Consider the following 26800-nt stretch of genomic DNA (forward strand, 5'->3'; position numbering starts at 1 on the left):
TTTCCAGCTCTTTCCCTTCGGTCAAGCGGGGCTGGGATTTCTACGAAAGGGGGGGACGATATGAGAAGTGCCTAAGGGCTGGGGAGGACAGACCCGGGGGGCCTCAACCTCCTCACCCTCGGCTCTGATTGGATTATCTTCCCCTCCCCCAGACTAAACTGATTTGGAAAATCCAAATAACAGCAAGAAACAGAGTATCTCTTTGGCCTTGATGGAGTTGGGTTAGCTGTCAATCAAAAATTCTCCCTCACTAGTTCAAGGAAAAGACAAGAGGTTCCAGTCCCCCTGCAGAGGCTTTCTCCAAATCCCTGCCGGCAGCACCTCCCCCAGCCCTGGCGGCTGGGGACCCTGACCAGCTCTTGGGCGGCTGCTGGCAGACATGCAGCCTTTGGCGGGCCTGGGGCCAGACTGTGACCAGGAGGACATCAGGGACAGAGCCTGAGAGAGACTGAGCCTGAGACAGCCCGAGACCGAAAAACTGAAACACACAGGGCATCAGGCCCATAGAAAGGAAGGAAGGAGGGAGGGAGGGAAGGAAAGGAAACGGGGGATTAGGCTTAAAAGAAGGAGCGAGGGGAGAATTAAAGAAAAGAGGGGAGGCAAGATGAAAAGAGATAGGAGAGCAGGGAAAGGAAGGCGTGCAGAGCAAGACAGAGGAAGGGCGGTGACAGGCAGGCAGGATGGGATAGAGAGCTGGCGGAGCAGCCATGGCATTGTGCAGTCCGCTTGCTTGCCGGGCCTTTGCCGGGGACAGGCTCCAGGCACAGCGGCCACTTCTGTCCTGACACAAAGGAGGAAGAGGCCTTCTCTCCTGCCCTTCCCAGCGTCCTGCTCCTGTGGGTACACTAGGCTCCTGGGATATAGAACCCCATTTCAGCCCAGGCAGCCTTCCAGGCAGCTGGGGCTGAGCCATGCTCTAGTCAAGGAGCAAAGAAGACATGATGAAGGAGTTTTCATGCCCTGCTCCTCTTTTGCATCTCTGCCGGGCCACAGGGCCCATCGGCCCCAATTTCAGCTTTCCTAGGAGAAAGATCTCCCTGAAGAGCCTCTTCTATGGGCCTCTGCTTTGGGGGAGAGCTCTCACGCAGAGTGGCTGCGAGCAGATGCCCCTTTCTCTCCTAGCCTCTTTGGCCACTGCCTTTTTTCCAGCCCTGCCCAACCGGCAGAGGCAGCAGCATGGGGCAGCTGAAATCACAGCTGAAACCCTCGGCCCACACTCCCTGCTGCTGTCAATTTCCCCATGAAACTGGGGGGAGATTGTCACCTTAGTTATAGAGCGTGAACTCAGACCCTCCCTACTCAGGCACAGACAGAGCTGTGGATCAGGAAGTAGGCCTCGCCCACAGCCCCCTCCCCACCAATACCCCATTTTGCCTAGGCCTTGCTTAGAGAGTTGGCCTTGGAGAGGGGGGGAGGGGGGGCTGGAAGAGGCTGGGAGCCCCTGAGTTCAGGCCCAGGTCCCTGTGCTTCCACAACTGCATATGGCCTGTACCCCCATTCTCTGTGTTTGGAGGTAGGGTGGCAGGTCAAGGCTCTGAAGCAGATTTTCAGGCTCCCCCAAATCCAGGCCTCTAGGGACGGGAACACAGGATGTGGGGACACCACGAAGGAGGGGCTTGTCTTCCCAGGGTCAGTTACTCCTACTGAATCCCCTGGCAGATTCCAAGACTCCCTTTCACCCCTTCAATTTTCCTCAGCGCAAGTGGGGGAAACTCAGGAGATGGGAGGCCACTGGGAACCCCTGTTGTGGAGAGGGTCACCCCAGCTTCAGCTCGCAGCTCTGCCCTTACTCTGGCTCTTAGAACTCCTCTCCACCCCCCAAAGATCCCACTGGGCCCAGGAAAGCCCCCAAGGGGGAGGGGCAGCCTTATCCATCACCTCAAACCTGGGCAGCTACGACTGCAAGCAAGCCAGCACCGCCGTGGGAAGGACAGGCAGACAGGCAGACAGGTTAGAGGCATCCTCTCCCCTCGCCCTGCGCCTCCTTTTTAGTGATTTAAATTCCCTCCGGTTCAATCCACACCGTCAAGTTCGGATTAAATTTAAAACAGGCTTCCCCGGTGCCCCCAGCGGGCTATCCCAGCCGCCGCAGGCGGGGAGGCCGCTCCCGGGTTCGTCCGCACCGCCCGCGAGGAGGAGGCTGTGCTCCATTTGCTTTCATTTTCCATCTCCCCCTGAAATGGGCTCATTTCACCTCTTCGCTGCCCTCTCCCCCTCCCCGCCCCCTCCCCGGTTCCCCTCTACTTTCCCCCCTTCTCTCTCCTGGTCCCTCTTTGTTGGGGAAAACACACCCACACACAACTCCTGCTGGCTAAGGCCTGCGCTGGAAGCAGAAGCGGAGCCCTCCTGGCCTGCCGCGAGGAGACCGCGTCCTGCCCCCACCCCAGGTGGGTATCGGGATCCCCGCGCGCCAGGAGCCCGGCCCCTCCGCCCTGCAGGAGCGAACCCCCTCGGGCCTGTGAACCTGGCCCTCTCAACGCCACGGCCTGCACGCCCGCCGGCCCCCTGCCCCGCCGCCCGGCAGCAAACGGGGCTATTTCCGGCTCCCCCAACCGGTCTCGCTTCCCAGCCTGGGGAGTGGCTGGAGGGGGAGGGCCCCGGGGCTAGGGGTGCTCCCTGCCTGGAGCCCCCATGGCCCTGGCGACTTGTTACCTGATCTTTCTGTGATGTGTGTGTCGCAAGGAAATTTGCAGTGACTTTGGAGCCCAGACTGCGGAAGCGGAGGTGGCGAAAGGAGAGACAATACGGGTACAATTAAGGGGCCAGAGCCGCTAGTCTCTCCCCCGCCCTCCCTGCGCGACTGGGAGCTGTCTGGCCTCCAACCTCAGGGCAACCCGCGAACCTGGAGCCGGAACTCAGCCCCAGGCGGAGGGGACCAGAGGATCTGGCTTCCAGGAGGCTGGGCTCAAGCTCCCTTCCAACTTAGGGGCACAGCCACCAGCCCCACTGAGTTGCAGAGAAGGCAATGAATGAAAGTGCACATTCCGACCAATTGTCCCAAACTGTTCAGCCTTTGGAAGGAGAGCCTAGGGTGTGGGGCGGCTCAGACAGACAGACAGACAGACAGGCAAACCGCATCTCCAGAGGCAGACGGACTCACAACATGAGTGTGAGCCTGAAATCAAATACAGGTTCAACATTCCCTGAGGCCTCTCTGCCAGGCCGGTGGGCGCCGATCTCCCTACCTTCTCTCCCCTCCAGGGCGTTGGACAGAGACCTGGAGGACTGGGTCCCTCTGGCGTGGTCCAATCCCGCCTCGGGAAGCGCCTTCGTTACCTGCTCCTCGGCTCCCCACGGCCACAGATGCAGGGCAGCCGCCTCCCGCCCGGGGAGGGAAGCCCCGGCCACCGCAGCCGCCGCCGCCCGCCCTCCTTCCCTCCCTCCCTCTGTCTCGCCCTCCCTCCCTCTCTCCCTCCCTCGCGCGCTGCCGCTCACGGGCCCTCCCGCGGGCAACCTGTTCTGGACCCAATCCAGGTATCTCCGAAAGAGAGAAAAAAGAAAAGACATCCTTATGTGCAAAAGAAAGAAAGAAAGACCCTTAACTGCCTTTATTTTGCATGCTCTGCGCCTGGGTTGGCCTCGGTTCCCACGTCCTGGCCACGGCCCTGCCCCTGCGGAGGTGTGCGGGGCCTGCTGCCTCGCCCACGAGGACCGCCGCGCCCCACGCACTGCGAGCTGCACACTGTGGACCGCCGCCGCGGCCACCCGAACACCACTCAGACCTCAAGGTCCTTCCTACAGACTCAATATCCGGTTGCCCGGCTCGCCGCGGGCCTCCGCCCCGGGAGCCAGCTCCGCTCCGTCTGCAGCCCAAGTGCTGGCACACACGCGATCCACCTAGTCCGCGCTCTCACGCCCGCCCGACACCCCTCCCAGGCGCGGCGCCCGCCGGGCGCACTCGGGCTTCCGCCTGGCCCCGGGCTGCAAACCTCCTTCCGAGCACCGGACCCACACAAAGCCCGGCGCCCTGACGCGCCCATTGGAAGCCCCCTCCGCCGCCGCCGCCCTTCACCTGTTTCCGAAAAGAGCTGCATCTCCGCGTCGACCCAGGCCTGGGGCCCCAGCGGAGGGTGTTGGGGAGCCAGGGTCCCGGGGAAGCCACCGAGGATCCGGGATCGGCGGGGCTGGGCCAGAGCCCCCGCAGCCGCGAGAGATCTCGGAGCCGCAGGCTCTCCTTGGCGAGCTCTTGCCTTTTCCTCCTTCTCCCACAAGTCTTAAACACTCACATGCCGAGAGTTCAGCTCTATAAATCCTGTTCCTCTTTCCCATATCATAATTAAAAAAAACCAGTAGGGGAGGTTTTAACTTTTATTGCGATTTCTGGAGTTGGGCTGTGGAGCATATATTAAGTTTACGCTTATGCGCTCTCGGCGGGGAGGGTCCTTTAAGAAATAAAAATCCATCTTAATATCTGCAGACGAGAGAGATAATTTTTCCCCTCCTCTTCACGCTGTTTCTTCTGAAGACTCCCTTCCAGCGAAGCGAATAAATAATCACCACCACCTTAGCCATGATCCATGGCCCCAGGGGCCTCGGGGCAGACGCTGGCCATCAGACTGGCCCTCACCTTGGCCCCATGAGAACTCGCCCCATTCACCAGGATTCTTTTGGGCTGGACACCCAGACCCAAGGCTCAGTGACCAACCCATATCAGCTCTTGGGCTCTGAAACAGAAATGGAGGCAGAGAGACCCAAAGCGCAGAAGCCCTTCCTTGGTGAATTTCGGCCCATCAGGGACCCAGTCTCCAAGACAGGCACTCCTGAGCACCCGCCTTTACTGGGGACTCATTTCATCCAACTGGCCGGTGCTTCTGGCAACCTGAAAATTCAGAGAAGGCTGGGGGCTCCCAAACAGGGGGTCCCCCTGACTGCCTCTAACCAGCTGGTCTTCCTCTCTGAAAACCTCCCTATTCCCTGAGAGCCATAGAGAGATTTGAGCACTTCCATCCAAGGGAAGATATTTTTCCCCCTACAAATGGCTAAGGAACAGATGGAAAGTCAACCTGACAAATTCAGCTGGAGTGAAGAGAGGCTCTATTCCCATTTTCTCCTCTATCCTCCTCAGGGTGAAAATAAATCTCTTTGTATAACATAGAGAAAAATAAATGAGCATGCAGGTAAATATATATAGGGGATTTGAGAGAGCCTAGAGGAGACAGGGATGTAGAAACAGCGACCCACACTCATATAAGGTTACAGATATCCCCTAGCAGACAATTGCAAGAATATGGAACTCCATGTATATGTTTTGTTACAGGGACATGACTTTATTTCCCTGTCTGAAAGTTTATAATGTTTTAATAATCATAATAATTCCAAAGTAAGAAAACCTGTCCTCCTTTTGGTTTTCTCTTTCCCAGTCTCCCTGAGAACTGGGGCATATCTCCCCCACTCTCCTGGATTCACCCCCCCCCTTTTTCTCCACAGGCAGAGAAACCTCTTTTGAGAGCTTCTCTCTAGCAACAGGGTCCAGAATTGAGGAACCAAGGGCAAGGGGTGGATGGGGAAGGAGGGGAAGCAGCTTTGCAAAGTTTCACATTGCTCAGATTTCCTCTCACTCCATTTCCTCCCCTCCTTCCCTGGCATCAGCCAACAGCCTTCCCAACAATATGGTAAAGGTGGGCGCTGGCAGCCTCCATTCACCCAGACATTTCCACACAATGCAAAGACAAGCAGCTGCCTGACAGCCGCAGACACCACAGCCCAAGGCCTACGGGCCACAGACAGCTAGACTGAGACCAGAGCTAGCTAGGTTCTTGCCCTAATATTTCCTAGTGTGTGTGTGTGGGGGGGGGGGCATTTCTACTTGGACTTGATGCTTTCCTCTAACCTACAAACACCCTAACTATGCCCTTCTCCTGGGCAGGGAGCTATAGAGGGGGAGGGAGGGTGAACAAGCTAGTGCTCAGAGGTCCCCAATTGTTGGGACCCCCGGGCACCCCACTTTTCTAAGGAGAAGCTTCACCCCAGATCTTCTGGAGGCATGGTTTTTCCTTGGAGGTGGCAGGTGAGGGAAACTAACCCTTCCAGAGACTCCCTTCTCTTTCTGTGCTCTTCTCTTTCCTAATGACCCTGCCCTACCCTGGCTGGCCTGCCAGACCACCTCTCACTCAAATTCCTCAATTTCCTTGGAATTGGATAGACCGTCTTTGTCTGTCTCCATCAGCTGAGTCCAGGAAACAATAGCTGCAGGAGAAACTCCTCTCCCTGAGCCCCAGGGATTGGGACAGGCTGAGGAGTAGACTGTAGAAAGTGGGGTTTTCAGGCTTGCCCGGCCTGGCCCCACTCACAGCTTGCCCTCCTCAGTCTGTATCCAATGTGCCCTACCTGGAAGGGGGCTGTGGGGCAGGCCCACAGGGGAGGGACGGAGCTGGATAGGTGGGTTGGGGCCCTCGACGAAAACCGACTGATGTAACTCAGGCAGTTTCTTGTTGCCGAGTTCAAAACTCAATCCCAACAACATGAAACTACCTAAGCCACAGATCAGCTGAGCGAGCAGGGCGGGAGATTCAGCTTTGCATCTATCGGGAGGAGAAGGGAAGGGGGTTGGGGAAGGAAGAAATTCAGCCCCGTCCCCCTTTCCGCCCCCACAACCTCCCTAAAGACTAGAGAGTACACTTAGGGTGGCTGGGTGGGTAGGAGTCTGACTGCCTCATCAGCTTCTGGTCCAAGCAAAACGTTCAGGGAAATGCTGATGAAATGGGACCTCCAGTCACCAAACCCACGCTCCACCTCCAGCACCGCAGCAGACCCATTCCCTTGCCTCTGGCCCTGGCCCTGGGGGAAGCCCAAGTGTCCGTCCTTCCACTCTTGAGCTGGGTCGCCTGTCTTGTCCATCGGGCTCTTCCGCACGCTCCTCCTAGATTCCCTCTGATCCTCTCCCTCTCAGCTCAACTCTGGCTTCCCTGTGTTTGTGGGTAGCCGAACCACAGAGCCTGTGCTCCAGAGCCTCTTCCAATCAGGCCACTTGCCTGGCAAAGCCCCATGGTTAGGGAGTGTGGGGACCGAGAGCCTGGATAAGGCTCACATCCAAACCAGCAGAAAGCAGAAAAACCTAAGCATCAAGCTCCAACCCTCTCTAGCCCACCCTCCCTCTGCTCCCCTCAGCAGACAGCCAGACTGAGCGACATCGAGATCCATGTGTCAACCTCGAGGCAACCCTAAGTGCCAGCGGAAGAGAAAGAAGCCAAAACCTACCAATTTACCCGTTTAACCACTGGACCCCACAGCAACAGGCCGAGGATGGGAGGACAGGGAGCTCACGGCCACTGCCCTCCGCTGCCAGCATCCACAAGTCCACAAGCAAGCCCGGGCTCTCGGAAAGCTCGGGTGCCCCAAACTCCTTCCTTCCTGTTCTGCCCGCCGCGCACCGGGCACCTGGGGACGCTGCTGGTCCCCCCTCTGCCGCCAAGAGAAGAACAAGAAACCGCTTCTCCTACCTTGTCGCCGCCTCCTCCTCTTGCCGCTGCCGGCGCTTCTGTGCTGCTGTGGAGGGGAGGGGGTGGCGGAGCTCCTCGTGTCCCCCTCCAGCGGTGAAGTTTATTCCTCTCTTTGGATAGGTGGGGAGCTCTTGGGGTTCCCCCGGGCAGCGGTGGGGTGTGCCTGGCCCAGCACCCCAGGCAATCAGATCCGTCTGCTCCTCAAGATTGCAGTTTGCTCTCTGCCTCTTTCCCTCCTCCAGTCACCTTTAAATGCATCTTTTACTGCAGCACCACATTATATTTGCAGATCATAAAATCCACCTCTCGCGCGCACCAAGACCGTCCTGACATTACTGTTTTATGACCTTGACTTATTGTGGTCACCTGGATAATATTTAAATCAACGTTATGGTCTCTCACTTACATTAAACCCGCCAAGAGACGTTCTAGAAAGGCTCTAGGAGATGAGTCAAACACAAAACACACACATCCACACACTCAGCCTCTTTAGGGAGGGGGTGTCGCTAAAAAAAACCCACTAAATACAAAAACCACCCATTTGAGGATTATGATTCTGGAAATTTATTAGGATTTTTTTTTCTCCATTAAGGAAGCTACATGCAAAAGATACAACATACAGAATATCTTTAAATAACACAACTGCCAGACAGGGACAGGGTGATACTGGGCGGGGGGGGGGGGGCGGGGAATCTGTCTTTGCTTCACTATGCTCTATTTTAAAATTTTTTTTCCTCTGGATGGAAATTTTCAGATGTCAGTGAATGGGGGATGTGGGGTGCTAGGAGGGTGGGAGAAATGCAGAAAGCAGTACAAATACAAGACTTCAAGCAGATTCTCTGAGCGACTGGGAGGTAAAGACACGGAGAGGGTTTGATGGAGGCACTGGGTGCTACGATGGACATACAAACACTAGCCGAACTTCCCAAAACGTCTATTCTAAGGAGGAAATACAGCAAGAAAGGAGCAATTGAGACTGTGCTCTGTGAGATTACAGACCTTCTCTGGTTCATTTTTGTCCTCTTTCCCCCCTCCCCCCAATTGGGTGTATTCGACCTTAACTTCGCATAGAGAACAGGATGCTGTGTGTGAGTGCGTGGGTGAGTGAGGGGTTGACACACACACCAGTCACACTCCCACCCTTATCTATGCAGGCACGCCACACCCCAAACCCCTGCACCCCATTTCTCATGCTTTAGGTGGACGCATCTTCACAGCACGAACCATTGGTCCCTTGGAAGGAGAGTCTGAGGTCTTTGCCTTTTTTGCAGGCGCGTTGCATTTATACTCAGGGAGGGAAAAAATATACCACCAGGCACAAAGGGAGGAGGGGCGGGGAAAGGAAGAAAGGGGTGGGGGGAGAGGGGAGGAGGAAGGGAGGCCAAGGGCTCAGGTGAAATTAAAATTGGAAGTCAGTTCCCGGATCCGATTCTCTCGGTTCATTTTCTTGAGTTTCATTCTGCGATTTTGAAACCAGATTTTGACTTGTCTGTCTGTAAGGTTAATGGTCTTGCTAATCTCCAGGCGGCGCTCTCGCGTCAAATACATATTGAACAGAAATTCCTTCTCCAATTCCAGCGTCTGGTGTTTAGTATAGGGGCACCTCTTCTTCCTTCCGCTCTTTGCTGTCAGCCAATTTCCTGTGGTGTTTTCTGCCTTTATCTCCTCTGTTAAAAATAACATTATTTACATAAGTATCCCTGCAGAGGCAACCCCTCCAGAATGCTGCAGCCTTTGCCAGCCTGCTGTGGGGCGGCTGATGGAATACAGGGTAGCTGTTCTTGTTCCACAGGCCTGGCTGGTGGGGTCCTCTTGGGCTCAGGGCCCTTAGAATATCTTTGGGGTCTAGATTTACAGGGGAGAAAGACAGGAGGTTCTTGCCTCCAAAGCATTTAGTAAATTTAAATTACCCCAATCCACCTTGACCTAGCAGATTCTGAGTACTCCCCAGTCCCTCAGCTTGCTCACCCTGGTGGGCACTGAAGCCTCACCAGGCCCCCGCTCCTCTCTGTTCCATTCCAGCTCTGGAAAAATCCAACCAGAAGGAAAAGCATTTTCCAGGCCCCAGACTGGGTGGCAGAGTCCATCCTGCTGGCTAGAGCAGTTCCCAGAGAGCTTTGACCCCTTTCAACTCAGTGGAGGGATGGCTCCCCATTCTCTGCAGCCAGTGGCCATGGCAGCTGTCCCATACCAGACCTCCAGTCCCTGCTCCCACCTGAAGTGCCACACAATGACACTGTCCCATTTGATCTCCCATTGCCAGCTCTTCCTCTCCTGGCCATTTCCCCCGGGTGTCAACCGTTGAGGCAAGGGAACTTGTACAGGCAGCAGAGGTCAGGGGCAACAGCTCTGGGGCATGCTGAGAGGCCCTCGGACAACAGCCCTGGCCATAGGACCTAAGGTCAAGGGAGAGAGATATCCTGAGGAAATGCAGCCTCTTGGAAATGTCCTGCCTGGTCTACGTAGAGATGGACGCCTGCATGTATGTGTGCAGTATTCCTGCACAGAAGCATTCTCCTACACATATGCAGACATGTTATTTATATAAGGAGATACTATAAGTAGAGTGTGTATTTCCCATTATCTTATTGATAGCTTCTCTCCCTGGACCATGTTCTTGCTGAAATGGACTGGCCTTACTCTTCAAGCAGCAAAAGAGATCTGGGCCATCTTTTCTAGGGAAAAACCCAGAGTCCAGAGACCAGAGATGGGCACCCAGCAAAGGACTCTGCGGATGGTTCTGCACTCTGTCTCCCAAATGCCAAATGAAATCGCCAGCTTCCTGGATCTCATCTTGATGGGGAGGGGGGTGGGGGGCCCAGGGGAACCAGGAAGCACCAGAAAAACCGCAAACTTGAGGCTGTAGTTTAAAACATCCAAATGCCCTTCGTTCTGCTCCCACCTCTGCACCTGAAGCCTCCAAGTCAAATTATTGAAAGGCTTTTCACATCTAACTCTGTCTTGTTTATTTTCTTATTAGGTTTGTTGGGTTTTGGAGGAAAGGAAGAAATTACAAATGGTGAAGTCTGGCCGAAAGCCCTCTTGCCTCTGGCCAGGTGGAGACATCAAAATGGGAGAGGGGAGGCAAGAAGGGCCGAGGCAAAGGGCGGGCTGAGAGGGATTAGTTGGGGTGGGAGGACTTAGATAGTTGTGGGGAGGGCAGGAGAGAAAATGGAGCCTACCAGAAAGGGGGCAGTTTGAGTCAGGAGGTGGACTTATTAACCTTGACTTTGCTTTTGGTGGGGCTAGGACAGCTTTTCCTACCCTACATATCTACACCCCAACCAAGCTCAGGGTCTGAGGAAAGGGTATAAAATTAAACTTTCATGTTGCACCAATGCCACCATGAAGGCTTTGTGGGTGTGGGTGCCTCACTCTCCCCCTCACGCTCAATCCTGAACACACCTGATCTTCTGGGCAGGGTCTCCATGAGGTAATTTGCCAAGGCCACCTTTGCAGAGGAGAACCAAGGGGGGGAGACTTAGCCCTTGCCCCCCCAAAAGAGAGAGTGTGTGTGAGTGTGCGCAGGCATGCTGTGTGCGGAGCATGTGAGAGGGGTGTGTGTGAGTGTGACACAGGTCGCCAGGCGTGCGTGTGTGCCGCATCCATGTACAAAGCACCACAAAATCCAGGCTGCTCAGCTCTAACTAGTCCATCGGCCTCGACACCCAGGCAGCCCCTCTTATATACAGCGCCCAAGAGCCAGTGCCTTGGGGAGCAGCGTTATTCCCCCCCCCCCCAGTGGGGCCTTTCTGATGCTTTTGGCTCCAACTTTTCGGGGAGAGCAAGTCTCCTCCGCCTCACTCCACTGCTCCCGTTTCCTCCACATTCTTTCTCCAGGTGTCAGAGAAAGGTCCGGAAGGCCTCCAGTTCCTGCAGCAAAAATGAATCTTGAACCCTGAGCTTGAACTCTGCCTAAGCTTTCTCTCAAACCAAAATCACAATGCAAAGCAGCTAAAGCCACACTTCCTTGCCATTCACACAGAAATTTCCCAACCACTCATTTGTAAGCAGCTATCAGAAACCAACGAAAAAAAAATTTAACCAGAGAAAAGGAAAGGAAAAAAATTAAAAGGGAGACAAAAAACTTACAACAGTCCAAATGCCCCTTTCCAACGCCATACCCAGGCTAGGCGTCTGGGGGAGGGAGGGACGCGGCGGGCAGCCTTTCACCTCCACCTCTTCCGCTCCAGCCCCGCTGCCCTAGGCCCCGGCCGGCCCCAAACCGCAGGAGCCCAAACCACACGCACAGATGAGACACACAAACAACAAATCGCGCTTCACAGGAAACAATTTTCAACTGGAAAAACACAGTATAAAGCGAAATCTCCTTTCTCCCCAGTCTTCCTTAGTCCCTGACCCAAGATCGCCATTTTAAGCTTTTTGCAAGCTTCTGACCTGAGCGGGGGACATCAGCCCCCACCAGGACAACAGCTTAGAGCAAGCAAACCAAACCCAGCACAGGCCTGGGAGTGGTCACCCGGCCTGGGCAGCTGCAGGCGGTCCGCGGTGCGCGCCAGGCCGGGTCTTGGCGCCCACGGCCGCAGCCTGCCGGCACCTCCACTTGGCCGCTCACCTTCCCTGGCAAAGGACGCGCCTCCCGCCTGGCGCTCAGCAGACAGGAGTCGCAAACTGGGGTCTTATTCCCAGGCCCGTCCAGGACCAGGGCCTCCTGGGCCCAACCTTCTCCCTTCCCCCCGCCCCGGGCAGGAAGACCAAATAACCAAGCATTCCAGCCGGCCTCGGCCCAGGCGGCCTTACCTTTTGCTTCGTTATCCGAGGTGTCGGGGCTGGAGTCGGCGGCTTTGGCCCGCTCCTTTTCGCTCTCCAAGGGGCTGCCTTTGGAGCCCGCCAGGCTCTGCTCGGTCTTGATCTCATTGGGGCTGGGGGTCTGGCTGTCAGACTTGGGGGTCTCAGGGAAACTCACTTTGCCCCCGAGCTGGGGCGACTCCAGATGTTCGGCGCGCGGGTTGAGACTGGCCCGCTGCTCGAAAGGGGCTTCGAAGTCGTTGGTCCCGGCACAGTGGGGCGGCTTGTCCAGCGCGGAGTAGCTCGGGCTGGCGCGGTAATAGCTGGGCACGGGCACCTCGTGCTCCCCGAGGCAGGACTCTGGCAGGGGGTGGGAGTAGAGAGCTGCCTCGGGACCACTTTTAGCCCGCTTCTCTGCGCTGTACATGCAGCAGACATTCTCCTCCTTGACACTAGGTGGGTAGGAGCAGGAGGACAGCGGCCTGCCAACAGGTTGTTCCAGGCGGTAGGCGGCTTTGGGGTCGCCCCAGGAGTCCAGCTGCGAGAGGTAGGACGGGTAGGTGTTGAGGGCGAGGTTGGGGCTGCTGCCCTCGTCCCTCTTGGAGAGCGAGGGCGTGAGCCCGCATCCCCTCATCACCCCGCAGTTGAAGTCACTCCCCGATTGCATATACATGCCTGCGCTCCGGCTAAAGCGCTCTCCTCCGCCGGGCGCAGCCAAGGGCTCCGCGTACGAGTTGGGAGTTACATTGCGAGGGCATGTCATTTTCAGAGAGAGGGGTTTTTAAGGAGCAATACTACGGCGGAGGAGCTGACATCTTTTTTTCCCCCCATCCGGGAGGGGGGGCGGTTCGAGGGGGCGGGAGGGAAAAGAAGGGAGGGGGAATATCAGCTCCATAATTATCCGCACATTCGGTCCTCACCATGTGACAGCTAGACCAATGGGATTTGAAAATGGCCTTGATGATTCAGACGGCCGTGACGTCAGCGGGGTCAAGTTGTCGGCAGGCGGAGCGCGGAGCGTGGAGTAACAGCGCCACCTAGCAACCACCTCGGGGTAGGGGCGCCCGAGCGCTTCACCGCGAACAAAGGAAGCGCCGGGGGCGACAGGGGCAGGAGGAAGGTGGAGGGAGATTGGGCAGAGGTGGGGGTGGGGGGTGTCTAGGGAGAATGGGGTTTGTTTACCCGGGAACCAGCCTGTACTCCTGGGGAGGGGGGCTGGAAGGGGGGGAGTGCAGGAGAGACGGAGAGAGCGAGGCAACTCGCGGCTCAAAACAGTCAAATTCAAATTAAAAGGTCAAGACACCGTTCAGGTACTTCCTCCCCTCTCCTCACCTCCCTTTTCCTCTCCTCGGACTCTCGCCTCTGCTTCTTTCCTTGGGGTGGGAGTAGGGTAAGGTCCTTTGGCGGGAGAGGGCTCCAGTGGGCAGAGAAATGGAGAAAAAGTTAAGGAATCCCAAACAGAACTAAAGTTTCTGCTTTCCTGTATCCTCGTTTGGCCGCCGTGGCCTTTGGGACTGAGAGCTGGGGGACCGCCAGTCACGGAAGTTGATCAAGTTGCAAGTTCCCCTCGGAGTTGACAGGGAATCTCCAGAGGAGGCGAGGTCAGGGAGGGGTCCCCTCACTCCGGGGCTGCCTGGGGAAAGGAGGTTCCCCGGGAGCCAGGGTGGGGAGGAGGAAGCTGGTGGCCTGAGACAGGGTCGGACCCAGGAGCGCCGCCTGGGCCTGGCTGGGTGGGTGGCTCCTGGGTCACCATCTCCGGGGCAGGAAGGCTTTGGCCTTTGGGTGGGTTTGGTTGCTTCGCTCCAGGCCCCAGTGGCTCTCGCTTTCCAATTGACCTTGCTCCCACTAAGACAGGGACTATTCCCAGAGAGAAAAAAGGGACCCGCGGGGCCTCAGCCGGTTTGGGAGAGCTGCGTCTCACCCGGAAAACCAAGACACCACGCTCGACAAAATCCTGCCCAGAGAATTGTCCTGTGCAGAGGGAATGAGCTGGGGGCATTTCTGAAAGGAGAAAAGGTTCGAGTCTATTACTGCGGTTATTTTTCAATAAAGGGAAGCCAGAAGTAAGGGGCAAGTATGTCTGAAACAGTTCTTTTCGTTTCTCCACCGCCTTTCTCCCAAAGCGAACTAAACTCGCCACGCCTTCCTTAGGAAACGGAATCTGGAAGATAACTTGTTTTTCTGGTCGCCCCACATTTTCCCCTGGACAAGCCTCAGGTTTCTACTTTCCGAAGGGCTGGAGCCTGGCGGGAAAGAAAGGACTGGAGCTCTGCGCGCGCTGGCGTGGAGCAGTGAGGAGGCCCGAGCCGGGGCGGCAGGAAGGGGACTTCGGAAACAAATCCACGGGGATTCTCTCATCCAGTGGTCCAGAGAGAAGGCGCGGGGGTCCCTGAGCCCAGGAAAAACTGGAGGAACATCTGTAACGTATGACTTGCTTGCAGGGCCAGCCAGCGGAGATTTGAAATGGTTTTGTGTTTTCCTTTGCAGAGGTCGCCGTGGGCTCGGCACAGGGGCTGGCCCAGGCAAGGTTAGGCTGTTTAGGCTCCAAAGGAGACGTGGGACAGCCCGGGAGCACTCAATCCAGAGGGCCTTTTGTCCCACCACCCACCCCGAGGGAAACGGAGGAGACTTTACGGCCACTCTGTTTGCATTATCTGCATAAGTCTTTCCCCACCAGTTTGATCGAAACTGCTCGCTTTTACGAGGACCCAACGAAAATTCCCCGTCATATTTATCAGCCGGGGATAAAAATTTAGTATGGGAACTGATATTTCCTCATTTATGGGGCGATGAAATTAAAGACCAGAGCAATTGAAAATTATATGGCTTTGGGGGGTTCCCTCCCCCCTCTCTCACAGTGCCTTTATTTTCCTGCCTGGTGTGCCGGTCCCTGGAGTCTGGCGTCCCAGACCCCCTGGCCTTGCTCCCTGTTTGGGGTTCTGGCTGGGCCCTCTCCCTCTGCTCAGGTGCCACTTGGCCACCTTGGCCTTTCCTGGTCTTGCTCTCGGCGTTGGGAGCTGGGGGCCTGCACAGAACTACGGAAGCCTCTGCCGGGCTAGGCTGCGATCGGGCTGGGGCAGGGGGAAGTGGAAGTTTGCAAGGAGCCTCACAGAGAAAGGGTCTGAGCTTGGCCTGGGAGGGGGTGAGGGAGGCTGAGCAGGAGGGCGAAGGAGACAAACTCCAGATTACCTCTCAAACCCAGCGAGTCCCTAGGCTTAACCTGGGGAAGCAGCGGGAAGGGAGTGGAGTCACTGGGCTTTAGGACCAGTCTCCCCCTACCAGCCCGACCCCCAATCCAAACTCACTCCTTACCTCACCCACGGGAGGGGATGGAGTTGCTCCGGAATCCTTGCCATTATTAATGGAAGTCATCCCCGTGGGACGAGGAACCTCCCGCCTGGACTCCCACTTCCTCACAAGAACAAATAGTGTTTAAAGTTGAAATAATTAGAAGTATGATAAACACGGCCCATTAATGAAAAAAGAAATCAAATTCATCAGCCTAAGTAGGACCCCCGGTGGGACAAATGTTTGCCTTTAATTACGCAGGATAAACGCAAACTCGGAGCTGTTAAACAGGAGCCCGTGCAGACGCAGACTTGAATTCAACTTGTAGGGTTTTTCAGACTTTGGAATTCTGCCCCAGTGGGGGTGATGGGAAGGAAGACCTGAGGGGTGAGGGTGAGGAGGGGGCAAGAGGAGCGCTTATGTGGGTCGGTCGGCTGTAGGTCCCAGCCCTGCCCCCTTGGGCTCGGTCCTCCCGAGGCCACGAGCAAAGGCCGTTTCAGTCCTATTGTCCGGGCCTGGCGTTCAAAGGCACCGGAGTTGCCAGGGCCATCCTGCCGCCACCAGGCGCCCACCGGCCCTGCTCCCCCGGGGCCACGGCCTTCAGACCTGCACCCCGGGGAACTGGATGGGGTCCAGGAGAAGCCTGTGTTGCTGGAATTGCCGTGTTGAGACATTTCCCCAGCTCCCCAGGAGTACCAAGAGAACTGCGACTCTTGGGCTTCCTCTTCTTGCCTCCACTTGAGGATGTAAAAATCCAGGGGCTGCAGGCCAGAGAGGGGTTCAGGCTGCACCCACATCTTGACAAATCCCGCCTACCCCAAGAGTCCTAGCCCCTTGTGCCCTCTTCCCAGTACCCGGACCTTGGGAAGAAAGCAAGGAGGCAGGGCTGGGCCTCCTGCCGCTGAGGGACTGTGGGCCAGGGAGAGGAGGAAGGTGCTCCTGGCACATTCCAGGGTGTTTGGTGGGTTCCAGGGGCAGGCCGAGGGCTGGGGCAGTAGGGGTCTCCATGTAAAAATAGAAGAAAAATGGAGTGCTTAACAAACAGAAAGGAACCTCGGCTGGCTGTTTTCTTGGCTCACACCCTCAAAGCACCCCCAGAAACACCCTGATTTCGCCAAGGAAAATTAGTGAAGTTTCTCTAAGAGGTTAGGGAAGTCACCTAGGAAATTCCAAAGGTGAAGAGAAAAAGGAAAAGGGTCTCTCCCTTTGCAGTAAAATAAAAAATAAAAGAGTGTGTGTCTTGAAATCTCATCAAGCAAAATAGAAAACAAAATCACACTAGTGGTGAAAATTGCAGGTTTTTTTCCTCTTGTTTTGGAGTCCCAGGTAAATAATTTTCCTTCCAAAACTTGAAGGAAAGATTTGCTTTTCTTTTTCGCTAACGCCAGACTCTGCCTCGGCTTAATTGGGAGAAAGGAAATCCCAGACAAAATACAAATGCTCAGAAGCCCAGGAAACTGCTTTTCAAACAGGTATAGGGAGGGAGACGGGAGGCTGAGGACGCCTGGAGGGGCCTCTGGTCTCCCGATCTCGCAGCCACTCCACCCGGGCAGCCAACCATTAGAGTCACTCTCACATCTGGACCTTGTACACACATTTGCACCCCGATGCTATGGAGTTTACCAATTACACGTGTGTCTAAATGGGCTTAATTTTGTATACAGAGCCACAAATATTCACTTTTACCCAAAAATGCGCTTCCTGCAATCCCGAGTCCAGAAGTCGAACAGCCTGACCAGCATAACTGCTTTTCTCGCCTTTCGCCTTTCGGAAGGAAGCCGACCAATGCTTTAACTTTGCCTCCTGAATCAAATCGAAACCAGATAGCAAACGTGTCCAAGAGAAGCTTAGGGAGGAGGAGATGGGGTGGGAGGATGTGTGTGGGGGGAAGGCCTTGCTCCCCACTTTAATGGTTTGCTTCCAAGTTGCCCCAGTAGGTCGGGTTTCCAGCCAGAGCCAGGGCCGCGGTTGGGCCGGCTCACTCCGGTGAATCCCCGCTCCTTCCTTACCGGCTAAATTCCTTTTCCAAGATCTGTTTTTCATCATTTACCTCTTTCTTTCTTCCTTCCTTCCTTTCTTTCTTTCTTTCCTTTTTTTCTTCTTTTTATTTTTTGCTCCCCTTCTTTCTCTGCATTTTTCTTCCCTTCTCTTTTTTTCTGCAGTTCATTATTTCCTCCTCCTTTTCTGATCCTTTCCTCTTCCTTAATTCATTGTCTTTCTCATTTTTCCTTCTTTCTTTCCTTATTATACAATTTATTCTTTGCTCTTTTCTTTCCTTCTCAGTGCTTCCCTTCCTCTTGACCTTCTTCCCTAGCCTTTCTTATTTGTCTGTTGCGATGGGCTCTGTGAGGGGAGAGGATCGGGCTCGGTCGGTCGCATCCCTCCCCAGCCGGCTGCTCAGGCTTGGAATTGACCTTCTCCTGCCTTCCGTCTTAACTCGGCTTCTCACAAGGGGAAGTGTAGGGCTGCGGCGGCCAGAGGCCAGGCCTTAACAGTCGCCATTAGAGGAGAAACTGACTCCGATGGCTCCCTGCAGCGCTGGTTCCAGGGCTCAGGTATCTTCATTTCAATCTCCCCAAAGGAGCCTTGTCCACCAGGCCTATCTTTTGAGAATTAGCTTCATCTTTGTGTTGACTTCCAGAGTTGAACAGTAAAATGACCTCAATTTGAGCCCAATTGATTTCCCTAAGGCTGCAGTCAGGGAAAATGGAGAAGCGGGGTTCTGTCAATCCCAGGTGATTCAAGAGGCAGATCCAAGGGCTCACTGCTGGGCTTAGTAGCCCAAGGCCATGTCCACTTGGCACCTTTGTTCTCTGAGCTCCCAGGCTGCAGCCCTGCTGGCCATCCTTCTTCTGTCCGGCAACCACTGCAACCTCCGGGCAAAAGGAATTTCTTTGGCGTTTTGAATTCTTTCTTCAAACCCATTGTGGACTTAGCAGGAGGCAGGACTGTGTGTACAGAGACCCTCCCAAATCCCAAAATCTGTGGTCAGAATCAAGGTTATGGGTTTCCACTTTATGTAGTGGATTGAGGGTGTGTGTGTGTGTGTGTGTGTGTGTGTGTGAGAGAGAGAGAGAGAGAGAGAGAGAGAGAGAGAGAGAATGTTGCCTGCAGTCAAACAAGAGGGCATGATGGGGGAGGTCTGGTCCTGCTGACATTGGCAGTCCCCAAAGCTGGGTCCAATGTGGGCCTCAGAAAATATTGACCTCAGTCTGTAAGCCTTATTTTGCCTTCGGCAGAGCAAGGCAGCTCCAGATCCCCCCACCAGGACCCCAGAGCCTCTGTCTCCCCAACCTCCCCCAAATCTTGAAATTTCATTCATAGCAAAACCAAAACTTTAAGTTTTAAAAAAAGGGGAGGAGGAATCTTGTAAAACTTTTATGCCAAACAAAGTTATAAAAACTTCCGGGCGATGCCTTTTCCAAAGGTTTATATGAATAATAAAGAGTGTAGTCGCGTGCACAGGGTGCTGTGGGTCCCGGAGAAGGGAGGGTTCAGCAAACAGCATGATCCAGCCCTGGGGCACCAGAAAACCCCAGGGACTGCCCCCTTGAGGGAATATTGGCCCAGAAACGAATTGCCCTACAGATTCCTGAGAGAGGTTGGGAGAGGGAAGGGGTGGTGCCCTTGACTCCCTTGAAGTTCAAAGTTCCTCTTTGCTCTGGAGAGAAAAGTCCTCTCTGCCTTTAGCCCACTCAAGAAATTAGCCCCAGGCAGTCTCCCCCCTCTGGATGAGAACTGGCTCTAGGTGTCCCCAAGTCTGTTCACCTTTCAGATATCTGGTCTGCAGCTCGCAGAGCAGAGCTCCCAACCTCTCGTCTGGGACACCTCACAGCACCCATGGACTTTCTCTCAGAGGCTCCCAGTGGGCTCCTGTGAGCCATCTTCCAAGAGGCCCTGCCATCATCATTTCCCAGCAACCTAGAGTCTGAGTGACAAAGAAACCCCAAACCCAAGGCTGGACCCAACCCACTTCTCTTTTCAAGTCCCCCCAGGTTCCTCCTGCACCCCCAAAACCCATAGTAGGAGGGGGAGGGGCTCAGAGTGCGCGCTCTCAGCCCACACCACTTAATACCCTTGTAAACTCCCACGTGCGCTATAAACTTGGATTTTTACAACCAACATTCCTCCTTAGCTCCAGGAAACTTTGAACTCGGCCTCGGGTTTATTTACTGGGGGTGGGGAGTGGTGGCGGGGAAAGGGGGTTGGGGAGCTGGGAGCCGAGAAAGGCTAGAGAAGGGGGAAATGCGGGGCAAGGGGTAATGGAGCGGGGGTCTGGGGAGTGTTGGGGGTGCCAAGACCCGTCCACTACCGGCTTGTTTACTATTTAGGGCGGAAACGTTTTCTAACACAGGCCAGACTGGGTCGTTAAGGGCGAAATGAAACTGGGTTTAGAGGCGCGGGGGTGGGGTGGGGGGAACGCTTTATGGCGGCGTCTAGACGGGGATCTTTTGTTCCAGGGCAGCGCTGTGGCTGGAGGGGATTACCCGGAGAAGTTGAGCCCAGAGTGGCCCTGACAAAAGGGTGTTGGACATCCCCAGGGTCCGAAGGTGGGTTTGTTTGGGAGATAGAGAACCCCCCCTTTTTTCTTATTTTTAGAGGGTCGCCAAGGGCTGGCAGGTTCCTGGGCCTGGGTCAGAGCAGCTTTGTTTTTCTTTCACTATGACTCCCCCCAACCAGCCTTCAGAAATCCCTCCTGGAGTCCGGGACCTTTTCTGGGCTGCACATTGCAGGGAAGGTGGTAGTTGAGGACTTAAAATATTTTTCTCCGAAATAGGAGTCTTTGGAGATTAATATCTTGCTTTATAACAGATTTGTTCTACAGAGTTATCTTCATGTTACTTTATTGGAAACGTGGCCAGCAGGCCAATCCTCCTGGATCTGACTAGTAGATAAACACCTAGAGAAGTCTCGCACTCACGCACACACACTCATACACAGGGCCCTCAGCTGCATGCCTGCTGGTCACCAAACACTGCCAGTAGTTACACACCACAGAGGACACAGCCCTAGGTGTGCATGTGGTCAGGTTTACTTCATGCTACAGGGAAAGCATGCAAATGCTATTCTTTCTCACGTGTGCCCATAGGCACATTGACTTAAACATGTTTGTGTGTGGGCACATGGGGGAACTGTGGGGCTGCATTGCACATACAGCTTAGTTTGCAAATTTGGTCTCAAAACCACATTTTCAGTTAGAGAGGCAGATACTTAAGCTGCAGGGATTTCAGTTATCAAAAAAGGAAGATGGAGACTAGAAGCAATAGTCCATTGTCCTGGCACTTTTATCTTCCCTTCAACAGAATTGCATTGACAAAAACATTTTCTTTGAATTGCATAAGAGCAGTTCCAAAGAGGGGGAAAGATACAAGAATTGGCCTCAAATATCTGACCCCAAATAAGGAATGAATTTGTATTTGAGATGGCCAGAGTGCCCTCACTGAAAGTGCAGTGCGGAAAGGCCTATGGTTATCTTTATGCAGAAAAACAAAAACATGCATAGGCGTGGCCCACTGTTCTCTCAGGTCATCTTCACCAGTGTCGCACCCCAAGCCAACCTGTTAGAAAACAAGTCTCTGGGCCTTTCTCCTGGGGACACCAAGTGTATACACATTAGGGTGGCCCCAGCCTAAGATATTGTTGTGTCTGGAGGAGCCTGGCCATTTGTGCTTCAGGGGAAGGGCCCAGTCCCACCTTCCCACCCTCAGGGGCAGCTAAGGTGAGGAAAGGAAGGGGGCTGGTTTCTCCTCCTCTCCCCTCTCTCCTTCAAAATTGTATATAAAAAATCCAATACAGTTTTCTGAGAGAGAGAGAGAGAGAGAGAGAGAGAGAGAGAGAGAGAGCGCCCTATCCTCAACCCTGCACATTTAACTGCAACAGACGGAGACATCTGGCAGGAGGGCAGTGGAGCCAAGAAAATTCCTATAAATTTAAATTTGATGATGGTTACAATTAACTCCACAACAAACGTGTACTTAAACGGAAAGTATTGCCGGGCATTTGGACGCAGCTTGGGCTGCACGTGAGAAAAGAGAGCTTTAAGAGAAGCCACGGAATATTCTCAGCTTGAGATGGGGAGGAAGCTACCGCCACACTCAGGCCCCTGCCCTGGGAGAGGGGGTGGGGTGCAGGCCCACCAGCCCTGGCCTACCTCACCTTCACAGCCTGTCCACACCACCAGGGCTCTGCCTGCCTGCCTCTGCCTCCACCTTGGGAGCATTGAGGGTTTTAAGAGGAGAGAGGCTAATAAAAGGGTCAAATAAAATCATAATATTGAACAGAATGAAATATCTTTATTTGCCACCATAAGAATTTCACAACAATCCCTCTGGGACAGAAGCAGGGTGGGGATTGCACATGTACACACACTCACGCACATGGAGAGAGGTGGGTGATTTGAATCTCATTCCAGGCGAGTCCTCCCCCTAACCCCTCAGGGTAGAAAGAAACGCTTGTGAAATTTATTTACAAAAATCCAGGCCCCAGCATGGGGGAGGTGCCCGGTCCCATCTCCCTACTGCTTCACCCACACCAATCTGTTTTTCCTTAAAAAATAGGGGGGGGGGGGGGAGAGCAACAACTGCATAGACTATAGCTATAAACCCATGGAGTGGGGCACGACGTGGAGAAAAGGTTGGGAAACCTCAATGCACCCGTTAAGAAATGTCAAAGGAGGGCTCTACACATTCACAGGGAGAACAGCTAGGCTCGGGCGGGGCCTGGGCGCAGACGGAGGTAGGACACGGACTTTGCACACCTAACACCAGGTCGAAGGTACGGAAATTCACAGCAAGGCAGGATCACATTCGGCTGCCCCCGAGCAGGGGGGCAGGGGGCCGGGGCCGGTCGCCCCAGCAGTCTCGGGCCGCAGACGCGGCGTCGCGGCAGATCTGTTCACCCGCGAGGAGGGAAAGCGTTCGGTTCCCGGATCGCTGGGCCCCGGCGCCACGGCTCTCGCCCCTCCCCCACCGGCCCGAGCAGCAAGACCTCGTCGCGAGGTGTGTTTTCTTTTAAATAAAGTCTTGGCCTTGGCGCCGAGGGAGTCCACCCGCCGAGGGTCGGGCGCTTCCCGCCACCCTCCTTCCAGGCCGCGCCTGGCCCAGGGCGCGAGTCCGGCGGGAGGTGCGGGGTTCCGGGAGGAAGTGCGGGCCACGGCGGCGGGGCCAGCCCTGGCCACAGTCCAGTTTTCCACCCGCGGAAAGAAGGCGAGTTAGAAAATCAAAAATAAAAATAAAATAAGATAATGTCCCCCTGTCCCTCTCCCCAGAAAGGGCCCGGCCTGCGGTTACAGCAGAGGGTTGCCCGAGAAATACTGCAGCCGGTCTCTGCTGAGTTTTTTTTCCTTCATCCTCCGGTTCTGAAACCAGATCTTCACTTGCCGGTCGGTCAGGTTCAGCATGCGGGACAGCTGCAGCCGCTTCTCCTTGTTGATGTACACGTTGAAGAAGAACTCGCGCTCCAGCTCCCGGATCTGGAATTTCGAATAAGGGCAGCGCTTCTTGCGGGTGCGGGGGGCGTCTGGAGGGGAGGGGCAGGTGCGAGGAGAGGGGGAGAGAGACACGTGAGACCCGGACGACCCTGACCGCCGGGCGCCCGGCGCCCCGCTCCCAGCCCCGCCGCGGGCCGCCCTCCCGCCGGGCCGGCCGCCTCTGCCTGCGGGCGCCGCGCTGGGGCCGCCGCGAACCCCCGCCGGGTCTGGCCGGTCCCCCGACCCCGGCCACGCGGGACCCCCGCCCCTCGGGCGAGAGCCCTGGCTGACGCAGTCTAGGGGGGAAGGCAGCCTGCGGGGGCCAAGTGCGCCCCGGCCCCGTCCGCTCGGCCGCCGGCCCGGCCCTTCCCGCCTCCTCCTAGGGATTCGGGGAACCCACCGTCCCTCCCCCAGAAATGGGGGGCGGGGGGCGCGGAGAGCGAGCGCGCAGGAGTGAGAGCGGGACAGAGCAGCGGGAGGCGGGAGGCGGGAGGCGCGAGCGAGCAGGGCGAGCGGGCACCGGGGGCACCCGAGCGCCGCTCCGGGGGCCCCGCGTTCCCGGCGCCCGTGGCCGCGCCTCCCTGGTCGCCCGGCAGGGCGGGCAGGGCGGGCGCACAGGCCGCGGGCAGCGGGGCACCGCCGGGACCCAGGCCTGGAGCCCCGTGGCGCCCGGAGCCGCCGCGCCCCGTCCCTCCGTCGCCGCTGACCTCGAGTGACTCCGGGTTCTGCTCAAGGCCCCACGACAACACAGTTTGAACATTTCAAAATTAGTTTTTTAAACGAAGTAGAGCCGCCCCGGCTGGCCTCTCCGGTCCCAGGTTCTGCTCCGTCGCCTCTCTCTCCCACCACTCCCCCTCTCGGAGTTTCTCCCTGTCTTTCCCTCGCCCTCCCCTTTCTCCCCCTCCACCCCTCCCCTCCCTCCCACCCCTCGGCAGCCCGGCTCCCCATCCTTCCTTAAATGCTCCTCTAAGTTCACGATCAAAGTTAATATTGCCCGCGATGGTGGCGCTTTTAAAAATTTCACAGACGGAGGGAGATAACGGGGAGGGGGGGGTTCACTCGGCTTTTTCCAAAGAGCCCTTTCCCCTCCCTCCCCACCCTTTCTCCATCGTAAAAAGTCGAGTCGTTGGGAGAGAGGGCTTTGTAGGTTATAATAAAATCCTTTGAATGCTTATAAAACTCCACATAAAATCAGGCTGACCCAAAACACGAGGCCGTCCCCGTTCCCCTCGCCTCCCCCCTGTCCTCGCCCTCCCTCCCTCCCTCGCCGCCCGCCTGGTTCCCGGCCGCCGCTACCTACTGGGGGCGGCTCCCTTGGCCGGTTCCTTGGCCGCCGAGTGGGTCGAGCCGGACGAGCTGGGATTCGTGTTTTCCTCCTCGGCCTCGGCCTCGGCCCCCGCCTCAGCCCGGGAGCCTAGTCCCGAGGCCGGGGGCACCTCGGGCTCCCCCTTCGCCTCCCCCTTGCCTGGGCAGGGGGGCTCGGCGGGCGCGTCGCCGCCGCCGCCGCCGCAGTAGGCGTTGTCGAAGAAGCGGTCGAAGGCTTGCGGCAGGACGCTGTTCTTGTTGACGGAGGAGTAGAAGCCCGCGGGGGCCGCGTGCGGGGCGCTGGGGTGGTGGTGGCCGCCGTAGGAGCCTTCGTTCTTCATGAGGATCTCGGTGACGGTGGACGGAGGCAGGCACTCCCGGTGCATGAGCTCGTCGGCCGCCGCATAGCAGGAGGAGTAGCTGTTGCGGTGGTGCCACTTGCCGGAGGGCTCCAGGCCGTAGGAGACCTCGCGGACCGGGGGCACTTGGGCGGAGTAGGGGTAGGAGATCTGGCGAGAAGGGGCCTGGGGCAGGAAGGAGGAGACCGTGGAGAACTCGGGCATGTAGTAAGTGCAACTGGGCAGGTAGAGGTTGGAGGCGCAGCTCCCTCGCTCCCCGAAATCAGCGCCCCTGTCCTTGCGCGACGGCGAGCAGAAGTTGCCCAGGTTGACCGAGTTAAACATCGTTCTCTTCTCCTGCCGGCTCCAGATGGACGTTTTGGACCCGGTCTTGCGAGGGGGGAAAATTTGGGAAGGCGAGATGACGCGTTATCCGTCTCAGGCTCTCTCCCCGAGCACGTGATCCAAAGTAGATATTGTCATATATCAGTTCGGAGCACTTCGCAGACGTAGGAGGGGTTCTCTCTTAGGTAAGATGGGGACGTTCAGGCGATTGGTTTGCAAACACCGCAGAAACATTATGAAAATCAATTGCAGATTTGTATTCGTTTTTTCTCTCTCACTCCCCTCCTCTCCCTTCCACAGAGCAAGCAAAGGAGGAGAGAGAGGGTTAGGGTGGGGTGGGCGGTGGGATGGGCAGGGGCGGTGGCTGGGAGGGGGTAAATGTATTTTTCCTAGCTGCTGCTCTCGTTTCCGAGGATTGGGGGAAGGAGGAGGGCTCTCACGCAAGGGGTTCTAGCCTCTCCCCCTCGGTCAGCAGGGACCAGGATGGGGATGAGGACTCTTTCCCCCCTGCCTGGTCCCGCCAGAGATGTTAATCGTTCACCCCCAACTCTCAGGGACTCGTAGCCCGCCAGCCGGAGAGGGGCCAGCACCTACTTGGAAGAGTTGGAATAAATCAATTATTCCCCCCCCCCACCCCGCCAGGACTGGGTGTCAAGACTACCTTTTCCCTTTGGAGAGACTCCTCAGAAGAGTATCTGAAGTTTCTCAAAGGTGAGGCAGCCCAGTAGCAAGCCAATGTTCCAACTTTGTCTGGCTCGCTGTGCTGCGGCAGCTAGGGACTTAGATTAGTCATAAAGGAGTGGAGAGCAGTGCGCCAGCCGCCCAGCCGGTGCCTGGCAAAGTCTGGGAAAAACCGTCTCTAATGTTGTGTTAAATATTTAGTATGGGAGAGTGGCCCTGGGTGAATATTTCATGCCTGACTTTATTGTCAATCAATGCACAGAAAGCTACCTCCACGGTGGATTTTTTAAATCTCAAACCCCAAAGAAAAAGGTTGGAATGAGTGCCATGTGTCTTCTCTTTGGGTTGGGGGCTCAGCCTCCGCTTGGGGGCTGAAAAGAAGATAAATGTCGGGGGGGTTCCGGAAGGATATGGTTGCGGGACTAGGTTTGGGGCTCTTCTCCTTAGATGATTTGGGACGGAGAGGTGGGTGGTGTGGCCAGATGCGGGTCTCCAGACAGACCAGCAGGGCAGTGGAAGGGAGCTGAGGAACCTGGGCAGGCAAGGCAGCGCTCAGGGCCCCTCCCTAGTGGAAGCTCCCAGCCCTGCTCCCAGGGGCCGCAGCCAGGCCTTGGTGCCGCCTTCCTGTTTCTCAGACCTGCCCTGCCTTCTTCCACCAGGTCTGCCAGCCTCTGGATGGCTGTGGCCCAAGGGGTTCTGCCCTCCCTGGCCTCCCGTCCCTCTGGGCACCACAGGACACATTGGTCAGCTGAAAAGCACTTTATTGAAAGGTTCTGGGCTGGGTCCAAGGGGCTGGAGCAACTGTCACGAGCAGAGAGCAACCTTGGATCCAAGGAGGAGCTGTCAGAGCATGATTTGTTCTGGTAGGAGGGGAGGAATTGAAGCCCCCGAAAGACTCGGCTCATTGCACTCAGGGAACAGCCAGGAATGACCCAAATTATCTTTACACCCAAATTTGGATTAAAATTTGTTTCCATTTTAAAAATATCATTTGGATTTGATTTTCCTTGCTGAGCATGATGAAGTACTGAGGCCCCAGAACCAGATGTGGACGACACAAACACAGTGCCTTGTCCCCAAATAAAACCCCCCAAAATCTATTCCTTCTTACCCCCCCCCCCCCCACCCCGCCTTTCCAAATTTGCTCAGTCTTTAGAGCAGCATCTGGGGTGTAACTGCCTCCACCA

The 26800-nt window shown here is 56.0% G+C and overlaps 2 protein-coding genes across 2 annotated transcripts; both read right to left on the reverse strand.

The window, feature by feature from the left end:
- Positions 1-8177: 8177 nt before the first annotated feature.
- Positions 8178-12951, reverse strand: HOXC10 (homeobox C10; the record flags this gene model as incomplete). Its single annotated transcript, XM_081083157.1, has 2 exons — positions 8178-9106; positions 12201-12951. The coding sequence occupies 2 exons, from the start codon at positions 12949-12951 to the stop codon at positions 8829-8831; spliced, it is 1029 nt and encodes a 342-aa protein (XP_080939283.1). The 3' UTR covers positions 8178-8828.
- A 9810-nt stretch (positions 12952-22761) lies between these two features.
- Positions 22762-24932, reverse strand: HOXC11 (homeobox C11; the record flags this gene model as incomplete). Its single annotated transcript, XM_081114960.1, has 2 exons — positions 22762-22994; positions 24245-24932. The coding sequence occupies 2 exons, from the start codon at positions 24930-24932 to the stop codon at positions 22762-22764; spliced, it is 921 nt and encodes a 306-aa protein (XP_080971086.1).
- Positions 24933-26800: the final 1868 nt, after the last annotated feature.

Source organism: Myotis nattereri (assembly GCF_964212035.1).
Source record: "Myotis nattereri genome assembly, chromosome: 2".
NCBI classification, from domain to species: Eukaryota; Metazoa; Chordata; class Mammalia; order Chiroptera; family Vespertilionidae; genus Myotis; species Myotis nattereri.